The 25,918-nt window shown below is 46.0% G+C and overlaps 1 protein-coding gene across 6 annotated transcripts in view; it reads right to left on the bottom strand.

The window, feature by feature from the left end:
* The window catches only part of SCUBE2 (signal peptide, CUB domain and EGF like domain containing 2), a 68,039-nt gene extending 43,997 nt beyond the window's left edge, over window positions 1-24,042 (bottom strand). For 5 of the 6 annotated variants that reach the window (XM_081540726.1, XM_081540728.1, XM_081540727.1 and 2 more), the window contains exons 1-6: window positions 23,747-24,042; window positions 22,468-22,590; window positions 15,479-15,604; window positions 10,048-10,182; window positions 4,343-4,468; window positions 1,004-1,120 (exon numbers count right to left, since the gene is read on the bottom strand). In XM_081540726.1, coding sequence (XP_081396852.1) covers window positions 1,004-1,120; window positions 4,343-4,468; window positions 10,048-10,182; window positions 15,479-15,604; window positions 22,468-22,590; window positions 23,747-23,858 — 739 coding nt within the window. In that variant the 5' untranslated portion in view covers window positions 23,859-24,042. Of the gene's footprint in view, window positions 1-1,003; window positions 1,121-4,342; window positions 4,469-10,047; window positions 10,183-14,323; window positions 14,373-15,478; window positions 15,605-22,467; window positions 22,591-23,746 lie in introns of those variants that run through there. The other variant, XM_081540729.1, reaches the window with a different exon arrangement.
* Window positions 24,043-25,918: the final 1,876 nt, after the last annotated feature.

Raw genomic sequence — 25,918 nt, 5'->3', positions numbered from 1 at the left:
AGAGACGCAAAGAGCACAGTTCTCAGACTGAATGAGTCAGATTGTTCATCCCCAGCATAACCACTTCCTCGGAAATCCCAGACACGAGAACAATGTGAGAAATGTGACTCTTTGCTCAATAAAAACATGTTGCAATGAGGCTCTGTGTTACATGGCCAAAGAGCCTTAAAAGACATTAATTAGGGAAAGAGTTTTTTTTATTATATTGTACTGACCACAGACCCTGGGGGATGCAAGCTTCAGATTCACTTCAGAACCCCTGCTGCTGCTGCTGCTAAGTTGCTTCAGTCGTGTCCGACTTTGTGCGACCCCATAGATGTCAGCCCACCAGGCTCTCCCGTCCCTGGGATTCTCCAGGCAAGAATACTGGAGTGGGTTGCCATTTCCTTCTCCAGTGCATGAAAGGGAAAAGTGAAAGTGAAGTCGCTCAGTCGTGTCTGACTCTTAGCGATCCCATGGACTGTAGCCTACCAGACTCCTCCATCCATGGGATTTTCCAGGCAAGAGTACTGGAGTGGGGTGCCATTGCCTTCTCCGACAGAACCCCTAGTTCAGGACAAAAAGAATCTTGAATCAGGGAGCCTCTAAAATGGACACATCATGATGGACAGGGCAGGCATCCAGCCATAAGTATGCAACTCTGGCTTCTGCTGATGGCAAAGGCCACCCTGTCATCATGAACGGCTAGCTGTAACTTCAGCTGCCCTGGTCTCTTGGGAGGTGTTGTTTCAATCTCCAGAATACCAGCTCCGGGAGCAGCCTAGTCCAGGAGAGGAACAAGGGCTCTCCAAGTTCTCACAGGGAGAAAAGGGCCCCCATTCCAGGTCTGGAGTAGTCCCCCTGCCCCATGTGAAGCAGCATGGAACCTGCTTCAGGGCAAATGCACTGGCAACACCCTACCTCTGGTTCTAAACGCTATTAATAGTTAGGGTTTGGGTTAGGGTTGGGTTAGTGGCGAGCAGGCTGGGGAAGACCCTAACCCAGCGTTGGGGTCACCATTCACCGAGACAGCTCCTCCCATCCGAGTGCATCTTGTACTGAGGATGGCAGCTACACTCTGGGCCTTCAGCAGTGTCCTCACAGGAGTGCTGGCATCCACCATTTCCATGGTTACAGGTCACTAAGAGAAAATGAATCAACACATCAAATACTGAGATGTTCACAACTGGAGCTGTGTTTACTCCGGAAGAGCTCTGATTTTCATTCAGGAAGTATTCAGGCACCTAGCATGTACTAGGCTCTGTGCATAAAAGAGAGAACCTTGACTCAGTCCATATCCCTGTCTATGTAAGCAAGCAGTCACAATAAGACTTGTAGAAATGCTGAATGATAGATCTGAGCAACGCTATATAGGAAGACAGAGATGCAAAGGTGGAGGGAGATTTTCACCAATTAAAGGAAATGATACCAAAAGATTCTAAACTAATGCTCTGCTCTATCAGAAGTACTAGGACATTTGGAAATGCTTTCATGTTTTATGTCTGGAGCGGATGGTATTTAATTTATATGTATATGTTAGGATTTCTCTCATCAGATTACATCTGATTAGTTAGAAGGGAGGGTAATCAGAGGAAATGATGACTCTTCGCGCACAGTTAATACAACATTAACCAATAATTACAAAGACTATGTGTGAACACATTGACAACAAGCCAAGGAGGGGAAGAAAGCCAACCACAAAACTATCTGTTCATCAAACTGAACAGTGGTTACCTCCGGCAAAGGAAATGGGAGTGGGGGAAGGTTATATGTTTCTTTGGACTGTTTAAATTCTTGTACGATCATTTTTAATTTTTTAATTTAAAAGAACTAAAACTATATTTGCTCTGTGAGAAAGAAACTCTTCTGTGATTATAGCTGTATAAAAATTGCATATGCATATCGACAACTAAATAGGAATATGAGAAAAGCAAAACAGCTGGGTTATGTGGTGGAATTCTGGATTTTTTTTTTATTATTTCAAGTTTTATAATATTATCTGAATATAATCTTATGGTATTATTTGAGCGATGATATCTGTAAAACATTTTAAGTCTTTAAAAATAAGCTCTCAGGTAGTCTACTGGCTCCTGAAAGGCTGTAAAAGGCTGAATCTCATCCACAGGTGAGTCTCCTGCAGAGACCTGGGTCCTCTTTTTGAAAATAGCTGTAGCCAGTCCCACTTTTAGGGGCCTATGAGGCTGTCAGAACCTGCTGATGGTGATGGTGGTATCAGCCCTAGTTTGTCAGGCTATGAGGCCACACTCTGCTTTGTGATGGAGTTATCAGAGAGAAGTCTCTCACCAGCAAAGCTGTCTTTCCATCTCTATTTTTTTAAAAATATTTATTTATTTGGCTGCACCAGATCTTAGTAGTGGCATGTGGGATCTAGTCCCCCAACCAAGAATCAAACCTGGGCCCCCTGAATTGGGAGTGTGGAGTTTCAGCCACTGGACCGCCAGGGAAGTCCCTATCTCTCCATCTCTTAACCATGGAGGTCTACTCACTGTAAACAACCAACCCTAGCAAACTGCAGGCATCTTCTAGAAGGTCCATGACTTTGGGCATGCTGCGTGCATACTCAGTCACTTCAGTCATGTCCAACTCTTTTCAACCCTATGGACTGTAGCCTGCCAGGCTCCTCTGTCCAAGGGATTCTCCAGGCAAGAATAATGGAGCGGGTTGCATGCCCTTCTCCAGGGGATCTTCTTGACCCAGGGATCGAATCCGTGACTCCTGCATTTCCTGCATTTGCAGGTGATTATTTACCCACTGAACCACCTGAGAAACCCCAAAATGTAATAGAGGTGAGTGTTCACTCAGTCATGTTCAACTCTTTGAGACCTCATGGACTGCAGCCCACCAGGCTCCTCTATGGAATTTTCCAAGCAAGAATATTGGAGTGGGTTGCCATTTCCTCCTCCAGGGATGGAACCCACATCTCATGTGTCTCCTGCATTAGCAGGCAGGTTCTTTACCAGCTGAACCACCACGGAAGCCCAATGACTTTGGGAAGAGTTCCTAAAAGGAAACCCTCAGTGTTTCCTCTGGCATAAATAGTGGTTTAGAAACACCTTTAATGGTGGCTGTTTCCTGTTATCCGTTGGAGCTATTATTGTGTTTCTTCATCCCGAGGCAGCTGCATCTGGACTGTGTACACCAATTACTGACTCATCCATTACACAAATGTGTATTGAACACATCCAGGATAAGACCAAGAGGCAAAAGTAAGACAAAATCCCTGACTTGGAGAGGTTCATAGCTGGGGTAACAAACACATAAACATGCAATTCAACCCACAGAGCCACGTGCTATAATTGAGGGATAAACAACACTGTGGGAGCCAAACTACAAGTTGGCTGCCTTGTCTGAGGCCATCGGGGAATGCTTCTGAGGTCATGTAGCATGGTGATTAGGGGCACAAGCCTTACAGTTTGGCCTATGTGTGAATCCTACATTTGCCACTTGCTCCCTCTATGACCTTATAGCTTTACCTTCTCCACAATTTTCTCAGCTTGGCTCATAAGGTGATGCCTGTAAGATTAAATGGAATATGGTACCTCTTTAGATAAGCCTTTGCACATAATAAATGCTCTCCCAAAGTACCTATTATCTTTATCATTATTAGAAGTTAGGCAGGATATTAAAAATTGAGTGAGGACTTTTCTGGTGGTACAGTGGATAAGAATCCACCTGCCAGTGTAGGGGACACAAGTTCAATTCCTGGTCTGGAAAGATCCCACATGAGCTTAAGCCCATGGTGCTGCAACTACTGAAGGCTGTGCACCCTGGAGCCCAGTGCTCTGTAACAAGAGAAGCCTCTGCAGTGAGAAGCCTGAGCACCACAAAGAAGAGTTAGCCCCTGCTCGTCACAAATAGAGAAGGCCCACATGCAGCAATGAAGACCCAGCACAGCCAAAAATAACTAAATAAATATTGAGTGAGAATTCACCAAGCCCGGAAGTGAGGAAGGCTTGGAAAAGCCTTGAAGGCATGAAATGATGGGGACTATCCTCCAAAAGCAAGGAGTTTGGTGTTTGGAGAAAGGAGGTCGATGAGGCTTGTACAAGAACCAGGAAGTGGGTATCAAAGAGTTGCCAAATGAGGAAATTTGATTTTATTCCGTGGAAAGAGGGAGACCTGTCCCCCAGCATTCACATTCCTCACTCCTGAGTGTGAGCTCCTTCTGACTGGTCCCTTTAGAAACATCATTTTCCTTCCCTACAGGAGACTGTTCTCCGTATCTCATGCCAGCTGCCTTCCCTGATGTTTCTGATGCTGGGATGAACAAGACAACCTCTGAGGTAGGATGGCTCATGGTTCCCAGCATGCGGGGAGGGGTGGGGTACCAGTCTGTACTTACAGATGCAGTCTCTCTGGTTCTTGGCCAGCTCAAAGCCTGGCCTGCACTCGCAGGCAACACTGCCCTTCGGGGCCTCCTTGCAGATGTGACCACAGCCGTGATTCTTATTCATGCAGCTCAGACCCTCTGCAAAACAGCAGCATGCAGCCGATGACCAGGTTGCACCAGAATCCAGAGCCCAGGAGTGTCTGGAGGGGCTGGCAGGCGGGCCACAGGCCTGCCTGCCTGGGCATCCATCAGCCCCACGTTTTAGAAGAATATGTCATTCATATCAAGCCAGTTAACAGAGATGTGAAAATTTTCTTATGTCACCCAAAAGATAGGACATTTCAATTCTCCAAAAGAGATAGGAGCCCCCTCAATACACTGAGAAGAAAGTACCCACCAGAAGGGAACCTTGTAGTCCAGTGGTTAGGACTCCATGCTTTCACTGCAGAGGGCCTGGGTTCAATCCCTGGTCAGGGAACTAAGATCCCGTGTGGTGTGATCAAAAAATTTTAAAAAAGAAGTACCACTAGGAGCTCTCTTTTGGGTGTGGAATCAGAACCTGTGGACCCCAGGAACTTGTCCTCAGACTCTTATCTCTGCCATGTTGTTGCCCATGCTGATCAAGAATGCAAACAGAAAAGGAGAATCTCTCTACAAAAATCTGCAGATAGGTGAAGATTCTCAACCTTTTCACATATTCTTTTTGGGGGGCAGGGGAGCACCATGCTCTGTGGTGTGTGGCATCTTAGGTCCCTGACCAGGGGTTGAACCCAAGCCCCCTGAATTTGGAGCACAGAGTCTTAACCACTGGACCACCAGGGAAGTTGTCCTTTTCATATATTCTTGAAGATGACTTTCAGAAAATTTCAACACTCCTCTCTACCCCCACCAAATCCACACTCTGGAGGCAACTGTGACTACTTCTGTATTTTGGCATCACCCCATGGACACCTGCCCAGGGACCTCTCTTATGTGACCACCTTCAGTTAGTTCCTGGGCCCTCCCTCAGCAGGCTCAGAGGTCAACAGCAGAAAGAACAGAGAGAGACCTCATACATGTGGTTTCCTTGAGCTGCTGTAAAATCCTTCCCAGGTAAACTGTAATTTTCATTAGGCCAGACCTTGTGGTAAATATTGTGGGAAGGGAGTTATTTGCCTAGATGGTTTAGCATGCATCTAATTGATGGGGTTGCAGCAAAGCAGACATCTGAGTGGTTTGCCAGCATCATGCCTCTTCTCAATACCAATTCTTTAGGACTCTGCCACCTCCTAGCACTCTGCAGGAACTGTTATCACACCGAAGAGTATTCTCAAAACCTCTCCCTGGTTTGTACAACGTTAATAGGTATGTCATATCTTTTTTGCCTATTCATGCTGTTCATGGGGTTCAGTGAGAGACTTTACTTTCTTGGGCTCCAAAATCACTGCAGATGGTAACTGCAGCCATGAAATTAAAAGATGCTTGCTCTTTGGAAGAAAAGCTATGACCAACCTAGACAGCATATTAAAAAGCAGAGACATTACCTTGACGACAAAGGTCCATATAGTCAAAGCTATGGTTTTTCCAGTAACCATGTATGGATATGAGAATTGGAACATTAAGAAAGCTGAGCACCGAACTATTGATGCTTTTGAACTGTGGTGTTGCAGAAGACTCTTTAGAGTCCCTTGGACTGCAAGGAGATCCAAACAGTCAACCCTAAAGGAAATCAGTCCTGAATATTCATCGGAAGGACTGATGCTGAAGCTCCAATACTTTGGCCACCTGATGTGAAGAACTGATTCATTTGAAAAGACCCTGATGCTGGGAAAGATTGAAGGCAGGAGGAGAAGGGGACAACAGAGGATGAGATGGTTGGATAGCATCACCGACTCGATGGACATCAGTTTGAGCAAGCTCCAGGAGTTGGTGATGGACAGGAAATCCTGGCGTGCTGCAGTCCATTGGGTTGCAAAGAATCAGACATGACTGAGCGACTGAACTAAACTAAATAGGTATGTGTTCATGTGATGCTTTTTTGCATTTGTGCAATGTAACTCTAAAACATTTTTAAGAGTAGGGATTTTGTTCTCATTGATTCTCCACTGACAAGACATTTTCTAATACTGGAAGTGGCAGTCTTTTAACATGAGTACAAAAAGCTTTCTTTCGACTTCTCCAGGATTCAATACTGCTCTGTATTGTGCCCCTAAAACCTTAGCCAATTGGTTCTAATGAAGTCAAAAGTCATTTCTCTCCAATTCTCAGCATGGGACCCATGGATCTATGCTTAACTGGAATGATTGTTTTAATACAAACAGATGTCATTTCTATTCCAAAAGAGAGGGCAACAGCTAATACATCCCACATTCTCTTAAAACCATCTTGTTTTTATCTGACAGTTACGAGCTGTTTGAGCTCCAGCACTCAATCTGCTGGAGGTGGTTGGGATCCATTCACCCGTGCCAAGGGCTGCTGTCAATTAACACAGAAAGTGGTTTGCACTGGGTTGGAGGGGAGCTCTCTCTTGGCTTGGGCCGGTGATTTCTGAAGACATTATTTGCTCCCAGTACTAAGATGGCACAGGAGGCGAGAGCTGCCTCCAGGAAGCATCCTGTCCTCCAAAGAAGGCCCAGCCAGCATTACAGTTGTTCTTGGATCAGCAGGGCATTTACAATAACAGGCTCCAGGAGCATCTAGGGGTAAACGTAACAGTGTCCAAGAAAAGGCAGCAGTAGAAACATCATTTTCCTTCCCTACGGGAGACTATCCACATCTCATGCTGGCTGCTTCCCGATGTTTCTGATGCTGGGCTGCACAAGATGGTACCCAGGGTAGGGGGGTGGGGGAAGCACCCCAAAGTACACTCCCATACAAATCAGCTGCTTCTTCCTCTTTTTCTTTTTCATTCTGTTTACAAGTCTGTTAAGATGTTTGCAAAGTGACCTTTACTGCTTCTCAGAGCAATTCATTTGCACAAGAAATATTTTGTTAAGAACTGACTGTGCACCAGATACCGTGGGGATTCACAAAGAAGTTGCCCCCTGATGTTACATCATATCAAGCAAGACCTAAAATTACCAGAAGACACTGAAGGTTTAAATGGCTCTGGAAATGCTAAGGGCTTTTAAGAGGGGGCCCCCGAAGCTTTTCAGAGTACCCTGACTCAAAACAAGGCCACTGCTAGGGTAGGCAGATGGACTGGTCCAAACTGGGGGACCCAGCTAGGGTCCTGGCTATCCCGGATACTGCCTGGACAGTAACGTTTAGGACTGTTAGTTCACCAGGAAGGAAACATCTCAGAAACGTGAGAAATATCCCATTCTAGGGGACCCCTGGCCCAGGGTCTCAATGAAGTATATTATTGGGAACTGAATAAAAATAAGCCTTGTAAATAGGGCAAGAAAAGGAAGAAACAGACCGTGCTAACAGCACAGCCCCTTACTCACTAACCTGCCACCGTGCCCACTACTCTAAAAAGGCAGCGGTGCAAACATCTAGAAATATGCTCAGAGTGGACAAAACAAAAGAGGAATGCTCATTTTGAGAGCCTGAGCACCCATGAATAGGGACAAAGGCAGGCTGGGGCCGTGTGTCTCTCTCCAGCCTACCCCCATTACATGGGTGAAAACACACAGTCTCTTTATCAGAACTTTGGGGTCTCTAAGGATGAAAAAAAAAACTACAAATAGCTTGAGTTTCTCTCGGAATTAACTAGTATGATCCCTTATATTAAAGAACATTTAGTATATAATTATTAATAACATCGGTGACTCTAGAAATTACTAGCTGGCAGTGTTTACCTTCTTTCAACCATTTAAAAAGGATCAGCTGTGGCTTACAAAGTCTATTTTAATATAGATTCTAAGAGTTGAACGTGCACTTCAAGGAGGGCATCCTAGAGGAATACCGTTTACAGCTGGCTCTACTTGGAGAGTTAAAACCCTACAATGGAAGTGGGCAGCTGCAAACTGCTCTAATCTGTGGGCTCACGCCACCGTGAATTCACCCAGCAGCCAGGTTGAAACACAACAGAAAATCACAGAGTACTTCCAGACCACAACTCCAATACTAGGACTTGGGTTTTAGCCCCTAACAAATATGCTCATTTTAAATGCTCTTCAGATGTTCTAAGAATGTCTAAATCGTAAAAATTTAGAAAACACAGATTGTGGAAAGGAACTGCTCTTATGGTCTTGCAGTCTGAGGAGCCTGTGTCTGTAATCAGTCTGGGGGACTTGGGGACAGGAAGAAGGGGCTGAATCACTGCTCTGGAGGAGCGAGGGTAAGAGATAGTCTTAATCACTGCCAGTGGCCTCATGAGCGGTGGGACCCATACTGGGGGTGTTCAAGCACAGCTCTACCTACAGGACCACTAGCTCTACCTCCCTGCCACCTGAAGAGGAAGCCAGAGTGACTTTCCAGGAAGCAGCTTTGAGCAACCTAAGGGGAGGGGCCCTGAGATCAGGATCATTTTCGTGCTGCTGACATCTTAGTTCAGCCTCAGACCAGATGCACAGCTCACAGAAGAGTCCAGAGAACCCCTCAGGAAAATGAAAATCAAACCTGCTCCTCAGTCAAGGGCCACACCTGCATGAGATAAGAGATCACCTGATTAGAGCCAGGGGCTGTGAGTACCCAGCTCACACTCCGACAGTGAGCAGACTGGGGGATAAGAGCATCTGACTCCCCATTTCTCTGACTCCTCTTCTTAGTACCCAAACAGGCCTGCTGGTGAGGACTAAGGAAGGAGCCATCATTCTTGGAAAATGAGGCAAAAATCATCTTCCACAAAGAAACCCTTGAAAAATCACTAAAACCACCACAATTAAAATAATAAATCTATAAATCATGTGATTAAACAGTAGAAAAACTGAGAATCACCTCATTTTAACTTATGAGGATGAACAAGCAGCACAAAGGAGTTAATAGTCTAATATTTGGGGCACTTCCCTTAAAAACAGGCACGGGCAACCATGGGAGACATACAGCCATCAAAGTGTGGTTCTTTGGCTTAAGAAAAAGCAGGGAAGAATTAAAAGCACATCACTGAGTTAAAAATGGTTGATTGGCCATAATAACTTAATGCCTCTCCCTCCTGAGAATCCACTGAACTACCAGAAAAATAAAATAGGTATAAACACAAAGCAGAGAGAACAAAAGCCATCAGAGGAGAGGAGTTTCCTGCACATTTATGGAGAAATGGTGAATGGCAATATGGGTGTAGAAAACTCTAAAATAGAGACCCCCAGTCTGGGGAAGGGGTCCACCTGCCCCCTGGAATCCCAGAGGTCAGAGTTCAAAAATACAAAATACAGGGAAGGCCCGCTCTTGCTGAAAACAGGGCAGTTTACTGAGTCTCCACAGGAAGGCTCCAGCTCCCTCCCTCCCTCCCCACCAAGAGCAGGCTCACACTTGGTGCTGTGGTTTGCAGCATCTTTTTCAAAAACTTGGCAGATCATCGTTTCTCCTGAGACATCATCATGTTTGAAATGTGCTCTATTTAGAGATTAGAATCAGCAACTGTGAGAGTCTGAAGAGACCTCAGAGCTCACCCAGACCAACTCCCTCATTTTGCCAGGTGAGGAAGGTGAAGCTGCAATACCCTGCCCACTCGTCCTCAGGCCTCCAGACTTTATACATGGTGTGCTTTTCCTCTAGAGTCACTGGCGGGTAGGGGGACTCTCAGATGTGACCCTGCCCCTCTCCCCGCCTCCCCCCCAGCTGAGCAGCGATACCTTCTGAGCGGTGAATGCACGTGTGCTGATTGTCACTCAGGAAAAAGCCCTCCTTGCAGCGGCACTCGTAGCTCCCCATGACGTTGATGCAGGTGTGCTGGCAGCCACCATTGTTCTCCAGGCACTCGTCCACGTCTGCAGGGGGAGAAGGCTGAGCCTTTGCTTGTGGGGCTGCTTCACACACACCCCCTCCCCAGCACACTCCCACCCCCCACCCTACTCCCCACCCCACTGCCCAGCAGCTCCTGCTAAGCAGAGATGAGGTCCCTCTTCAGGTCCTTGTGTCACAAAAGCTCTCAGAATTGAAGCCAGTAGGACTGCAGGTAATTTAACTCCAGCCCTCACAGGTTTGTGGCTCCCTGAAACAGGCCCTCCACCTGGACACAACGTAATCAGTCCAGTAAGTATTTACCTTCTCTTTCCAAAGCTCAGTGCTAGAGGAGACAATAAAACACAGATGAGTAAGATGCAATTCCCTGGCTCTAGGAGCATCGCCTTAAGCAAAGGGAAAGAGACACTGTATGAGTAAAGGTTGAGGTAAGGTAAATGGTGGTACAGAGGACGGAGGTCACATCTGGCTGTGGGTATCAGGATGGGTTCTTTGGAAAAGCTGATGAAGGCGTGGGCCTTGCAGTCTTGCTTCAATGATAAATCAGGAGAAGGGACTGGAGGCCAAAGAAAGGGCGTGAGTGTAGCAGAAAGGCTGGGGGACATGGAATATGTTCAGATAACTGTGGGTCATTCAATTTGACTGAAGTACAGGTAGGGAAGTTACAGGAGATCAAGCTGGGAAAACAAATTGGGGTCACACTGCAGAGGACCTTAAATACCAGGCGAAGTTCCCACTTCATCAGAGAGACAATTGGAAATCACAGGAGCTGGGATGACACGGTCAGCCCCTCATGTTGGGAAGGATAAGACAGCACTGGGGGAAGGACACAGGGAAGGGAAGAATTGAAAGCTGGGAGTCCAGCTTCAGCCATGTGCCTGAAATAGCCATGGCTGGTGCCAGTGGGGACCTGACCTGGGGCCTGGCAGTGGGGATGCCTGTTGCTGTTCAGTCACTCAGTCGCGTCCAACTCTTTGCAACTCAACGGACTGCAACACATCAGGCTTCTCTGTCCTTCACTATCTCCTGGAGTTTGCTCAGACTCATGCCCATTGAGTTGGCGACCTAAAGGAAATCAACCCTGAATATTCATTGGAAGGACTGATGCTGAAGCTCCAATACTTTAGCTGCCTGATGCGAAGAGTCAACTCACTGGAAAAGACCCTGATGCTGGGAAAGATTGAGGACAGGAGGAGAAGGGGACAACAGAGGGGATGCCTAGGATGGAAGAAATAAAAGAGAACTATAGACAAGGTGTCAGGTGGACATAGGGTGAGGTGGCTGAGAAACATGGGGAAGAACTGAGGGTGGAGATTGGTTGGTCCCCAGCAGGGCAGGGAGTTGATACATGTGAGATGCTGACTTCAGGGCTAGATCCAGTCGGCTGTGGGAAACCTGAGCCTGCTGTGAAGACAGCTCTGAAAACCACTTACTTGTGGTGTCCTGATAAAATGCTAGAGGCAGCTGAGAAAGTCAAACACAGGAGTGTAGGTAGGGAAAGGAAAGGAGAGAGAGGAGATGGCCAGAGGAAGAATTCAGAGAACACTGAGGGTAGCAGGATGAGAGAGCAGGAGCCCCAATAAAGAAGCCATCAGCAGCGAGGGAGGGAGCCTTGTCCCAGTGCTGTGCCGCCAGGGCAAGGTTAGAGGACCTTTCTTCCACTGAGTCACACACACTCCTGTACATGGCTCCATCAATACACTTACCGCTAAGCATTCTCAAAAAATTTTTTTTAAATTTGTACCTTTTGACTCCTCAAAATTGTTTATTTATCCCTCTCCACTAGATTGCAAATTCCTTGAAGACAGATTTTTTAAAAAAATATATTTAGCATAGCCCTGTAACCTGCAGGCACATATTAACTCTTCAATGCATGAACAAACAAGAAGAAGAGCATAGCATCATCAGAGCTAAAGAAGAGGAAGCTTCCAGAAAAATCTCAGATCTGATAGAGGCTTGAGGAGAAGGCTAATGTGAAAAGCAATTTATTTTCTCCAGCCGTGATTTCCCATGTGCCTATCACTAGCTCCTGGGGGCATCTGTAACAAGAACATTCACATTTAAATATCTGTTATCTGGTTTCAAGCTTCAGATCTTACAGTCATCCGTCCTCCCACACTACGAAGCAGATGCCTTTCTAAACTGATGGGACTCCAGCCATCCCCTGAAGCCTAACAAACTTGCCCTTCTCCGTGCCAAAGGGTGAAGGGAGCACATTCCGGAGGGTGAGAGATGCTGGGACACACCTGGCCCAGCTGTTCCTGCAGAGAGGACTGGGGTGAGCAGGAGCCATCTGCCTCTCTGGACACCAACACCTGGCCTGCCTCTGAGTTGCCCCACCCTACCCCATGCTTCACCCACTATTCCTTTTCTCCAAAGCAATCAGAAATGTATCAAGTTGGGTGATGCACTCGGATTAAAGTGAAAGTCACTCAGTTGTGTCCAACTCTATGCAACCCCATGGACTATACAGTCCATGGAATTCTCTAGGCCAGAATACTAGAGTAGGTAGTCTTTCCCTTCTCCAGGGGATCTTCCCAACCCAGGGATTGAACCCAGGTCTCCCGCACTGCAGGTGGATTCTTTACCAGCTGAGCTCAAGGGCAGCCCAAGAACACTGGAGTAGGTAGCCTTTCCCTTCTCCAGGGGATCTTCCCAACCCAGGGATCGAACTCAGGTCTCCCACATTGCAGGTGGATTCTTTACCAGCTGAGCCACAAGGGAATCCCAAGAACACTGGAGTAGGTAGTCTTTCCCTTCTCCAGGGGATCTTCCCAACCCAGGGATCGAACCCAGGTCTCCCGCATTGCAGGTGGATTCTTTACCAACTGAGCTATCAGGGAATGAATTAATACAAAAGTTCACATGCACACTAAGCTGGTGAGTTTTTGCAGAGCATAAAACAGTGTTTCACAACCTGGCTGCAGGTTAGAACACTGACATCCGGACCACACTGGTCTAACTAGCCTTGGATGAGACCTGGACAGTGGTGTCATTTTAAACTTCTCAAGTGATGCTAATAGGCTACAAGACCTAGTAGCTATTCTGTGATCCTAGATATTCAATAAACAGAAATGGAATTCAGGCGGGGTGAGCTGTCTGGAAGAGCTACATTTTGTTTTTCAGGCTCACAGGCACCCAAGATCCTGGAGCAATCTGGGTAGAGAGCCAGAACTCAGTGGTGTTTGCCCTCTGCATATCCTGGCTCATATACCGGCAGCTGGTGTAGGGTCAGGGGACGAGGAGAGGCAGGGGCCATCCAAGAGAACACAGGAAACTGCCTCTCCTAAATTTTGATGCTGAGCTCCTTTCCTGTCACAAAATGCTTCTGCTCTTTTGTGTCCAAATGGCAGAGAGGTTTCTCTGTGTGCTGGCCCTGCTCTTCACATATCACTGTATTTTCTCTCACCTTCCTTTTCATAGAATCCTGAGCCCCTTCAGAGGTACTCAGTGGATGCTCAGGGCCTTTCTGCAAGGCAGACTCTTGCTACCAAACCCAGAAAGAGACTCCAGAGAGGGGGAAATGGAAATAGTCTGCTGAAATACCTGAGTTAGCAGCCAGGCAAGGAAGGACTTGGGGCCTCGGGATTTCTGAGCAGGCCTTTACTCCAAACAACCCAACCCAAGGTCCTTAGTCCTTAACTCTTGGACAGTTCTGTGTGTTGTTCTTCAGAAGTTCACACTTCCCCCAGGCTGTGAGTTTGGGTGCAACTGTGATCAATGGGTCTTCTGTCAACTACAGATCCTCAACATGCCACTGGCTAATCAAAGGGAAATAAATGATTTCCCCCAGAAATTTTTTTGTTTTAAACATACTGTAAATTATACACTAAATATAATTTCTTTCTTTAAGTTTTTAAGTAATCTCAATTTATTGCTGCTCTCAGGATTGTGTCTCTAATGTGTCTTTTTGTGGTGCTGATGACCTAGAAAGTTGCAGAGGGGTTAGTGACTCCCAGCCCTCAATCTCTTCTCCCTGAGAGCTGCAGGCTTGGAAGGCCAAGTGGTCTAACCAGTGCTGGACCTCTCATACCAGACACAGACAGGAAGGGACAGAGTCAACATCAGGATGGGGCTCCAGGTGACATGACAAAGGTCATATCAGGCCTGAGTCCCAAATACTCTCCTTCCCCCAACACTCAAAATACAAGTTCGGCCTATACTCACTTAGTGACTTTTATGGCTTCCCCAGTGGCTCAGTCGGTAAAGAATCTGCCTGCAATACAGTAGACCGCCTGTAATGCAGGAGACAGACACAGGTTTGATCCCTGGGTTGGGAAGATCCCCTAGAGAAGGAAATGGCAGCCCACTCCGGTATTCTTGCCTGGGAAATCCATGGACAGAGGAGCCTGGTGGGCTACAGTCCACGGGATCATGGGATCGCAAGAGTCGGACTTAACTTAGTGACTAAATCACCACCACCACCACGCTCATCTCAAAGCATTTGATCAAGTGGCCGTTTCCACTGCACAGCAAGGGAGCATCTGAATTAGCTGTCCCCGCAGAGGTGGGGCCTGGCTCAAGCTGCTCTTGGTTAGCCAAATGGACATCAGTGGGTCAACCACACGAAGGATTGATGCCAAAGGAATCTGATGTCCTCTGAGTCCCATGATATCCTTCTGTACCACTGCTAACATCAGCCTTCAAGTGCAAATAGACCATAAACACTTGCCTTCCAGGTGTGCCACATCTTTTAAGACCATCCAACATTCAACCCTATCCAACTGCTTGCTATTTTTAAATTCTGTTTTATTCCTAGCATAAGGAACCAATGTAAACAATGCTCTTTGCAGTTCCTAACTCAGAGACTGAAACTCTAACAGATGTTTTTGGTTTGTGGGATGCTAGGAGGATGTTAATGGAAGGTTTCTGTTTGAATTTCTCTCTCTTTTAAGAAAAAAGAGGGGAGTCTATCTGGCTGAGATCCAACCACACATGTGGGATATTTAGGACAAATAGTTTTACATGATTCTGGAATAGAGGTATTTACAGGATTAAAGAAATAGCTTTAAATCAAGACCCTTTTAACACAAGACTAAAGATCTTAAAAGTAGCAAGTCAATGCCAGAAAGTCAATAAGTACTAATGACAATATCCACCCACCTCCTTGGACAATGGAGGGTTTATATTATGAATGACCACATAAAAACTAAAATACTTACCCTGGTTTTCTATTAGGGAGTATGATTTCTGGGGAGCCAGAAAACACAAGTTCTGATCCCAGTTTTCTTTTAATGAATATGTTTTTGTCAAAGAAAAGAAAGGGGTGGAGTGCTAGAGACGAGGTAAATGATAATTACCATTTCTACCTGTTTTTCTTACCGAGACAATTATGACCATCATGAGCCAACATGAAGCCATCGAAACAAGTGCAGCGATAATTGCCAGGAATATTCAAACAGTCATGGACACAGCCTCCATTGAGTTCATTTTCACATTCATCAATATCTGAGGAGTAAAATAGAAGTAAGCCACACAGGCACTATTTCTTTAGTGTAGAGAAATATATATATTTACCTTTTAACCAGCCATCCCACTTCTAGGAATCTCCGACAACAGTAAAATTAATATACATAAGGTTATTCACTGCAGAATTTGTAACTACAAAATACTGGAAAAAACCTAAATGTTCATAACAAGTAGTTGAAGAATTAAGGTATGTTTACTTGGTGGAATATTGTGCAGCTGTTAAAAAGAAACAATGGGAAAGATCTCTACAAACTGATTTGGCGTGATTTTTAGAATATACTAATAAGTAAAAAAATCAAAACGCATAAGATTATTTGTCATATGTTATCTTCATGTAAAAAATAAGGAGATATAAATACACATAAAATTCCACCATGCTTTTTTTTTCAGAATTAGACAAGCTTATTTTAAAATTTACATGGAAATGCAAAAGACTCCAGAGTTAAACGAAGAAGGCAATGGCCCCCCACTCCAGTACTCTTGCCTGGAAAACCCCATGGACGGAGGAGCCTGGTGGGCTGCAGTCCATGGGGTCGCTAAGAGTCGGACACGACTGAGCAACTTCACTTTCACTTTTCACTTTCATGCTTTGGAGAAGGAAACGGCAACCCACTCCAGTGTTCTTGCCTGGAGAATCCCAGGGATGGGAGAGCCTGGTGGGCTGCCGTCTGTGGGGTCGCACAGAGTCGGACACAACTGAAGCGACTTAGCAGCAGCAGCAGCAAGAGTTAAAACAATTTTGAAAAAGGAAAACATATTTGGAGGATTTTCACTTACAATAAAGCTGCAGTTATCAAGACAGTGTGTGGCACTGGCATAGAGGCAGGCAAACAGATCACTGGAACAGAATCAAGAGTCCAGAAATAAACCTTGTATTTATGGTCACTTGATTTTAGACAAAAATGCTAAGGCAATTTATTGGGAGAAATGATAGTCTTTTTCACAAATGGTGCTGAGACAACTGGATAGCCACATGCAAAAAAGATTCATTTAGGCCCTTATCCCATATCATACACAAAAGTCACAAAATACATCAGAGACCTAAATATAAGAGCTAAAACTAGAAAACTTTTAAGAGAAAAAAATATAAAGGTTTTATGAGAAAATCTTTGAGACCTTGGGTTAGATAAAGATTTTTTTAGATACAGTATCAGATATAACACAAAACACAAAATCCATAAATTTAAAAATTAATAAATTGGACTTTGTGGAAATTTAAAACTTTTACATTTCAAAAGACATCATTAAGAAAGTGAAGAGAAGCACAAATTGATAGAAAATATTTGCAAATCACATACCTCATAAAAGACTCATAATTCAATAAGACAAACAACCCAACTTTAGAATGGGCAAGAGATCTTAATAGACATTTTACCAAAGACAATACGCTGGCTTAGATGGTAAAGAATCTGCCTGCAATGCAGGAGACCTAGCTTCGATCCCTGGGTCGGGAAGATCCACTGGAGAAGGAAACGGCAACCCACTCCAGTATTCTTGCTTAGAGAATTCCATGGACAGAGGAGTCTGGTGGGCTACAATCCATGGGGTCACAAAGAGTCAGACACTACTGAGTAACTAACACAGTAAGCACATAAAAAAAAGTACATCGTTAGTTATTTGAGAAATTCAGATTATAATCACGAGATACCATTCCACACTCACTAGACAGTTATAATAAAAAAGACAGGGACTTCTCTGGTGGTATAGTGGATACGAATCTGCCTGCCAACGCAGGGGACATGGGCTTGACGCCTGGTTTGGGAAGATCCCACATGCCATAGGGCAACTAAGCCCATGTCCTACAACTACTGAGCCCCTGTTCTGCAACTACTGAAGCCTGTGGGTCTACAGCCTCTGCTGAGCAACAAGAGAAGTCAACTACAACGAAAAGCCCACGCACTGAAACTAGAAAGTAGCCCCCACTTGCCACAACTAGATAAAGCCCACACAAAGCAAAGAAGACCTCGCACAGCCAAAAATCAATTAATTAATTTTTAAAAAGAAAGACAATGAAAAATGTTGGCAAGGTTGCAGAGAAATGGGAATCCTCATACATTGCTGATGGTAACAAGATGGCATAATAATAGTAATAAGTCACTTTGGAAAGTTCCTTGGCAGTTTCTTAAAAGATTAAACACAAATTTACCACATAATCCAAAGATTCTACTCCTACATATATATCCAAGAGAAATGCCAAATCACGTGTACATAAAGACTTGCAGGTGAATATTCACAGCAACACATTTATTTATAATAGCCCAAAAGTTGAAACAACCCAAACACCCATGAAATACTAGTTAACAATAAGAAGGAATGAAATATCATTATAGGATACAGCATGGATGAACCTCAAAAACATTATGCTAAGTGAAAGAGGCCAAACAAAAGACCATGTATTATATAATTCCATCTAGACGAAATGGTCACAAAGACAAAACTACAGAAACAGGAAAATAGGTTAGCAGTTGCCTGGAACTGGGGCTGAAACTGAGACAAGGAAAATGCTTGAAGATTGTATTACGTGGTGATTGTACAACTCAACTAATTTACTCAAAATCACTGATTTGTACATTACTTAGAATTGGTGAATTTTATGCTATGTAAATTATAACTTAGTGAAGTAGTTAACAAGAAAATACATTTTCAGCTGCTTATTTGTACAAAAGAAACATAGGAAGGAGAAACCAGAAAGCACAGAGACTGGTGACCCATGGCTTGTGGGAAAAGGGGTGGAAATTAGGAACGCAAGCAGGATAGGAACAGGAGGAGGGAGTAACACTTCTCTGGTTTTTGTACAGCTTTGACTCAGAACCATGGTGATGTTTTACATACACACACATCAAGCAGGAAGCAGAGGTGGGGACTGAGGGGAGATAAAAAATGGAATACAGAGAGAAACAAATGAACCCCAAAGTACTCTAAACGAGTAACACAGCCACACTGAAGGGGATGGGGAAGAAAAGTACTAGCCTAAGGAAGTTCAAAAAATAATAACTTGACTGGATGTTGTAAAGCTGAAAACAAAAACAGTTGTATATAAATACCATACCCTAATTATTATATCTGTTTTACCCACAGGATTAGGGAGTAGTAATTATGTATATACTTTATGTGTATACTGGGATTGAACAAGCATACACACATTGCAAATAATGAGAGCCAGGCTTCTCACTGTTAGAGAAAGAAATTATAAATAAGCCAAGAGGGAGGTTAGAATAATCCTGTGATACTACTTTGGAATCTGAAGTATCAGTGTAACTCACTGTTTTTAATATAGAGAGAAATGCATAGATAAAAGGAATAAAAATAGATAAGCGTGTATGTGTGGGTTAGTATACATACATATATTTCCTAGCTCTGTCCACTGAGAGGGCCTAGGAAGAATGACATCCCAGTAACAATGAAAATATCAAGCATCCAGATCTTGGTTTCCATACACCATTTCCCAATAAAAGGAAAGCCAGGGCTCCTTGAAGAAGTGGTTGATTCCAAGGTTAGGGAGGGGAAAATACAGGTTGAGGCTGGAGCATTTTGTGGTATCAGAAAATAAGGAGTTTCTCAAAAAAGGATGGGGGCATGTCAACAGGACACAGGAGATCATGTGAAGGAGCTCTCGATGGCTAAAGGTGGAACAATTTGAGCCAAAAATAAATAACTATATAATTAAATAAATACCTGTGAGCCCATACTGGCATAAATACGTAAACACATAAATCAATGCATAAATAAATGGGAAATGAGGACAGAGCTTCCTTAGAGAAGCCCTATTAATAGATGTACAAGGAACAAGAGAAATACAAAACTACCAAGAGGCACACTTCACAGTAACAACTGATGCAGCCAAGATCCACAGTTAGATGCTAAAATCAGTGGACAAAAATTTGAGAACAAACAGGATATTAGCATAATCAGAAAGTATCTGCCCCAAGATATAGCTCTGTTGAAACGAGAAAAAAAGTAACTTTGAAGTGGAGAAACACAGAATATATCATCTTAACCAGGTAATCAAGATTAATATCACCTGTAGTGGGACATGTTGACATCGTGTACCCCAGCTGTGATGCACTGAAAAGCACTCAAAAATAGTTCTGTAGCAGCCTTGCCAAAAGTTTCACTTTTGTATTATTAAAAACGCAGAATGAGAAAACACAGGACAGTCTCTTATTGTGTCTGTTCCTACCACATCACTTTTTATCATGTGGAAACATACCACCAACAAGAGAACTGAATAGTACTCATCTATGTGTCATTGTCAAGAAAGACCAGGAAAGACTGGGGAACTGTCACAGACTGGAGGAGACAAGGAGACAACAGTTAAATGTACTGCGGGACTCTGAGCTGGATTCTGGAAGGGAAAAAATAGAACATTAGGAAAAAACTGGTGACATTTGAGTTAGTCTGTATAGTTAAGTTATAATTTTGTGCCAATGTTAATTTCCTGGTTTTAATACTCTATTGCAGTTATGTAAGTTGCTAACATTATGGTAAAATAAGTAGTAGACATATGTAAAGAATTTTGCACTATTTTTGCAAATTTTCTGAAGTCTAAAATTATTTCAAAATCAAAAGTAAAAAAAATACAAAGGCCAAATCTAGATTCATCCCTAGATGATGCAGTTCCTTAAACTGAGAAATAAGGACCATATAATGAATACTGACAACTGAAACATCCCTTCTCCAAAGTCTGGGATATAAGCAAAGATCATTTAGAATATAACATCCTTCACCTAAAGTCACTTCTGAATCACATTATTTTAAAAATACTCAGGTCCCATACTTTCATTTTTCCAACATTTTGGCAGAAGAAATTTGTGGAGGATAAAATTTTGTTCACTCTGAGCAAACCAGTTCCCATCCTTGAACTTAAATAGGGCCAAGTGACTCTGGTGATAATCACAACACAAATGATACCACAGACGGGACCCCAGAGGCTTAAAAATGAATAAGCCAGAAAGTACACTTGAGGAGTTACATTTTTGAATATCTGTATCTTTGAGTCTTTGCAATCCTCATTTTCTTTCCTTTCCCTTCTTGGAAGAAAGTTTCCACTTATGGATCCCTGTGCCAAGAAATCCAAACTAAACAGGGAGAGCCTTACTTGCTAGGTTTACAAATACTACAAGTATTCAAAAGATCAGATCCTTCTAGGGTATTGGTTGAAAATGACACTACAAAGAATACATGCTCCCTGTTAACAATGATTACCTGTGGATAAAGGAATAGGAGGATCTTTACTTTTCTATTTCACACATTTTTGTATTGTTTTGTATTGATTTTTATGACAATAATCACAAATTATTTTTAAAACCAGTTTAAAGGTATAAGAGTAGTGATGCCAATCATTAATTCTTTTAAACTAAATAGCAAACTTTTCACTCTAAACTATTAGTAATTCAATTTCAATTGTGATAAGCAAAACTCAACAGCTAAGAATAACGAAACTCTTGCCACTTGTCATTTAATATCATTTACTAAATATGTACTTTATTCAAAAGAAACCATGGCATGGTTTCTACCCCTAGAAAGCATACAGTGATTGGAAGTCACAGTGAAAAAGTGAACATTTTTATCCCCAAGCAGGGTATGAACATATGTGAATTCCAGTACTGTACATAGAATATTTAATACAGTGCGGATGTGGTATGGAGGAATTGACAGAGAAATGTTTCAGAGAGAGGTAGTCTTTTGGCCTCCCATGTTGTAGGGCAGATAGAGAGAGATGGCTGTCTATCTCCAGGAAAAGATGAGCCTGAAGAAACAGAAGGGCGTTATGGACGGTCCCCCAACCCCACTTGCTATGAACCTGACCAGGAGCACATCTCTGATGCGAGAGGCGGGAGTTTTGTTCCTCATGCAAAAAAGAGACTATAAGTAATAGGATTTCACACTCAACCAAAGAGGGACACCAGGAGCTGAGTGAACAGGAGAGATGTGAGGCCAGCAACGGAGCTGGAGTCTTATCTAACATTCTTCCACCTGCAGGCTAATTGTGTGAGCATGCCCACAATCCCTTTCCCAATTCCCTTGAGCCCCATGTCCTCATCAGTAACATGAGAGACAGGATTGGCTCAGAGCTCCCAGAAGAGCCCTGCCAGCTCCAACATGCTACAACTTCCATTCCCCGGAGCAGCCTGCTCCTATGAGAGTCCACTCTACGGCCAATTCCCAACTTCAGAATTCCTGACGCGAGCTAATCCCTCGTGGCCCAGAACACAATATGGCGGAGTCCAGCCTTCAGGCTCCCAGATCTGGAGCTCTAAGGGCTTAAAACATCCCTCCACATACACTTTTCCAGGGCTGGGGCAAACCTGCAGCTCCAAATGAGGCAGCCTCCTGGTGCAGCTCTAAAGCTTGGCAGGTCACAACGCCAAACCGCCCAAAGTCATGGACAAGATGGAGTCATCAGAGCCTCAGGGGAGGGCGGAACTCTGGCACTCAGACTCCGGAGTGAGAGTACAAGCTGCCCCAGGGAAGTGAAGGATCAGCCCTGCTCTGGCAGGCATGGCTGTCTGATCAACACAGCTGTTCACTTTCTGCCCCCAAACTGAGTGGGACCGAAAGACACTACTAAAGCACCACTTTTCCTTTGCAGAAGCTAGACCAAAGGGCATTTCAGAGCCAGAGGCAGATAATACTGTATGATCAGCTCTGGGGAAAACCTGATGTTCCCAGTTTTTTAAGGATCTGAAATACATTTCAGAGAATGGGTGATGTGACCCAGGTTTGGGGTGGGAGTATGGGAGTAGAAGCATTTTTACCAATACGAGTGACCACTACAAGCGCTGAGGAGGTGGAGGGCTTCCCCCGGTGGCCCACACACTACTGGTTACCAGGTCACTTACCCTCACACTGCCTGCCCTCCCCTTGGTAGCCAGGCCTGCAGGAGCACTTGTAGGAGGTGGGTGTGTTCTCACACAGGGCATTGATGTGGCAGTCATCTAGCCCCTGGGCACACTCGTCCACATCTGCAAAAGAGTACAGCAGCTCCTAGGGTGTCTCCCTAGATGACCTGGCCTTGGTCCCTCTCTAGCATCATCTCCCACCAGCCCACCCTACCTCACATCTCACCATCTTGGAAGTCCTGGGATTGACATATGATTTCCAGGCCCCTGGCACAGGCCCCTGTGCCAGTCTGTTTCCAGGCACAGACTGTTCACTCTGACTGGGATGCCCTCTCTACACAGCTCAGACCCACCTCCCCTAGGAAGCGTGCCAGGACCCCAGAGTGCAGGTGAGATGCCCCCCAGGATGTGCTCGCATATCACATTGTCACTGCTTTCCTGCCTCTCTTGCCATCTAGACGGTCGATTACAGATTGGGTCTGTGTCCCTGAGGCCGCGCCCAGTGCTTGGGACATGAGCAGGCGATGGTAAAGGCCTGCTGAAGGAAAGATCCAGTCGGCAAAGATGATCTGAGAAATCGAGCAGGGTCTGTCAGCTTTCTCAGGGTTTGCGATATGGGGGGAACAGCTCGCCCTGGGCTCTGAGCACAGCACCCTGAGCCCTCCAACCGGGCAAAGCGGGAGTGGTGCCCCCACCCGCAGCCCCTCACCGCTGCCCACCCTCTCAACCTGGAAACCCGCCTGGGCAGAAGAAGTATTTCCTTGGCTGATATCCCTCTAGCACGTGAACTAAAAACAAACGTTTTGAAAGTATTGCAAGGCCAGTTAGTGCAGAACGGGGGTTCCCCGATTCTCCAACAGCAGCTGTTCCACGGATAGAAACATTCCCGAAGCCCATCAGAGAACTTCCCGGCCCCGACCTCACTCTGGACCGCGGCCGGAGCCCTCAGTTTCCCCATCTCCGCAGAGGAGGCTCCCAAGCCCTGCTCCCCGCGCGAGTCTGACCAGCAGGCGCTCCACGCGGACCGAAGCGGGAACTGTCATCAGCCCCGGGTCCCAGGCCCGGCCGCGCACTCAGGCCCCGGCCTCTAACCCGCGCGGTGGCGGCGCCTTGGCCTGTCTGGCGGCTGGGGCCCCAGGGGAGCAGGGGCCACGCGGAGCCCCGCATCCGAGCCCCGATCCCGCTCGTTCCGAGCATGCCCCCCGCGAGGGGACCCGGACCCTTCCCGGCGCCCGTCCCGCCCGGCGTGCCAGGTGCGTCTCCGCGGCCGGACACTCACCCTCCGGCGGCCCCGCGGCGCGGCCCCGATCGGGCGGGACGGCCGCCGTCAGCAGCAGGGGCAGCAGCAGCGCCGGGGCAGCCCTAGGGCAGCCGCGGCCCGCGACCCCCATGGCAGGCGCGGCGGCTGCGGGCAGAGGCAGGGGAGCGCGGACGGCGAGCGCGGCGGCGGCTCCGGGAGGTGTGTGCGGGCGCCCTGCCCGCCGCGCTCTGACACCCCCGGCCCGGCCCCGCCCGGCCCCCGAGCCCCGGCCTCATTTTCACACGGTCCTCCCCGGGCCCGGCCCCCTCCCTTCTCCCTCCCGGTCCGAGCGGAGGGGGCGCGGCCGCAGTGGTCGGAGGGCGGCTGTCAGCCGGGCGGGGGCGGGCCCCGAGTTCCCCGCGCAGGCCCCCCGCCCCAAACCCGCCGCTCCGGCACCGCCACCGCGCTCCGCCTGATTGCGGTGTCCTCCAACTCGACCCGGTCCCTCTTGTGAGGACAAACAGCACTTTTGGCCTGAAATATTCGGACACGGAGCACCCGGAAAGTGTCCTGAGCTGCACAGTCCTACAGTCCCCAAACCCCGACGCCACCTACGGGACTTGACCTTCTCTCCGCTTAGGAGGGGAATGTGGATGGAAGGAAAGTGATTCCGCGTCCTTCGGAGCCTCAGAAGGCTCACTGGAGAGTGGGACCCTAGCGTCTCTGCTCACCTCAGCAGGCGCTCTGTCTACACCCTTCTCCGTGCTGCCCAAGCCAGGACTTCCCTGATTCCCTGGCCCAAAGTACTTGGATGACAGTGGCCCACTTGTCCCCTCCCCACCCCACCCCCCACAGACACTGCTGAGACTGTCCCTCTCCTAACAGAAAATGTTCATTTCATTGAAAACTGGTTAAATGTATTTTCGGAGCCTAAAGTGAAGGGAAAGGGGGACCAGAAGGTCAAGGATGAGCCACCAGGAACGAGAGACAGCCCAACAGGGGTACAAGTGGTGTGTGCGACCACCTGAGCTAATAAACATCAGGTCTGGCCAGCTGCATATACAAGGCAGTACTTGTCACCTGGCCCTCCAAGCAAGACATCCTTACAAGAGAACACACCTGCACAGGGCCCTCCCACACCGTCCTAGGCACAGGTGACTGGAGCTCATGATGAGCAGCATCTGCATGGCTCCAGGAGCAAAGGTAACAGCAGTTCCCAGATGCAACAAAACACGGTACTCAGGGATTTCAATGTTCTTTGAGCTTCTCTGTATTTATTAAATTTTCTCCTTTGAATATATGCGTACATACATATGTGTATGTCTGTGTGTGTATATATTCATTCCTTTGATAATCAGAAAAAAATAAACATCACAAAAATCCCCACCTAGCTCTGGCACAAAAACATGTCTCCCCCGACTCAGCACCTCTCCTCTTCTGCCTCTGCCCCGCCCATCCCCACAACTCCCAGGATGAGACTGCCTCTTCACCTCTTCGCTCCTAGTTCCTAGAGCTGCTCTCCGATGGAGAATCTGAGAAAATAACTTTTCTGTGGTTGTTTTTCTTTTGAACTTTTCATCCCCAGCTAAGGCAAGCAGGTTGCATCCCTTCTTCTATCTTTCCCCCATCCTTCCCACCCCCTTTTGTTTGGTGCTGAGACACTCAGCTATTTCTAGTCATAAGGGTGGGTTTTTACACATTTGTAAATCTTCACTTAGTGAAACATTCTCTCCGCCTTTGTCTTTGTGTCCTTAAGGGTAGCCATAAATTACCGCCTTCTTTTTCTCTCCAGCTGCATCAGGCTTCATTGCTTTTGAAATGATCAAAGTTATCTTCTTTGAAAATCCAACTAGAAACTGCCCATTGTGTGGCACAGATCTCGTTAGCTCCAGTCAAAGCATATAAATAAATAAAGCTGCCCGTTAAACTCTATGGGAGCCTCCTCCAGTCCTTGTGACTGGTAAGAAATAAGACGCACTGTTCTTTCCCTTCACCATTTCCCCAAGTTTATATGTCAGTAAGAATACATATTAATTGTAAGACCCAATGCTTCTTTGCCTAAGAGAGTCAGTTTTCCGTCCTGTTTCCTGGAAAAGTTTACCACTGGCACAGATTGCCAAAAATGTTGTGAATCCTATTTTGTTTGCCCAAACTTCCATACAAACGTTCTTTCAGCTGGTCGGCTCCCAGATTCCTGGGCAACCTTTCTGA

Source organism: Giraffa tippelskirchi, chromosome 11 (genome assembly GCF_054371585.1).
Source record: "Giraffa tippelskirchi isolate mGirTip1 chromosome 11, T2T-mGirTip1v1.2.pri, whole genome shotgun sequence".
In the NCBI taxonomy this organism is placed as follows: Eukaryota; Metazoa; Chordata; class Mammalia; order Artiodactyla; family Giraffidae; genus Giraffa; species Giraffa tippelskirchi.
Note: the sequence above shows the minus strand (reverse complement) of the source record. Positions and strands in the feature narration are given on the sequence as shown.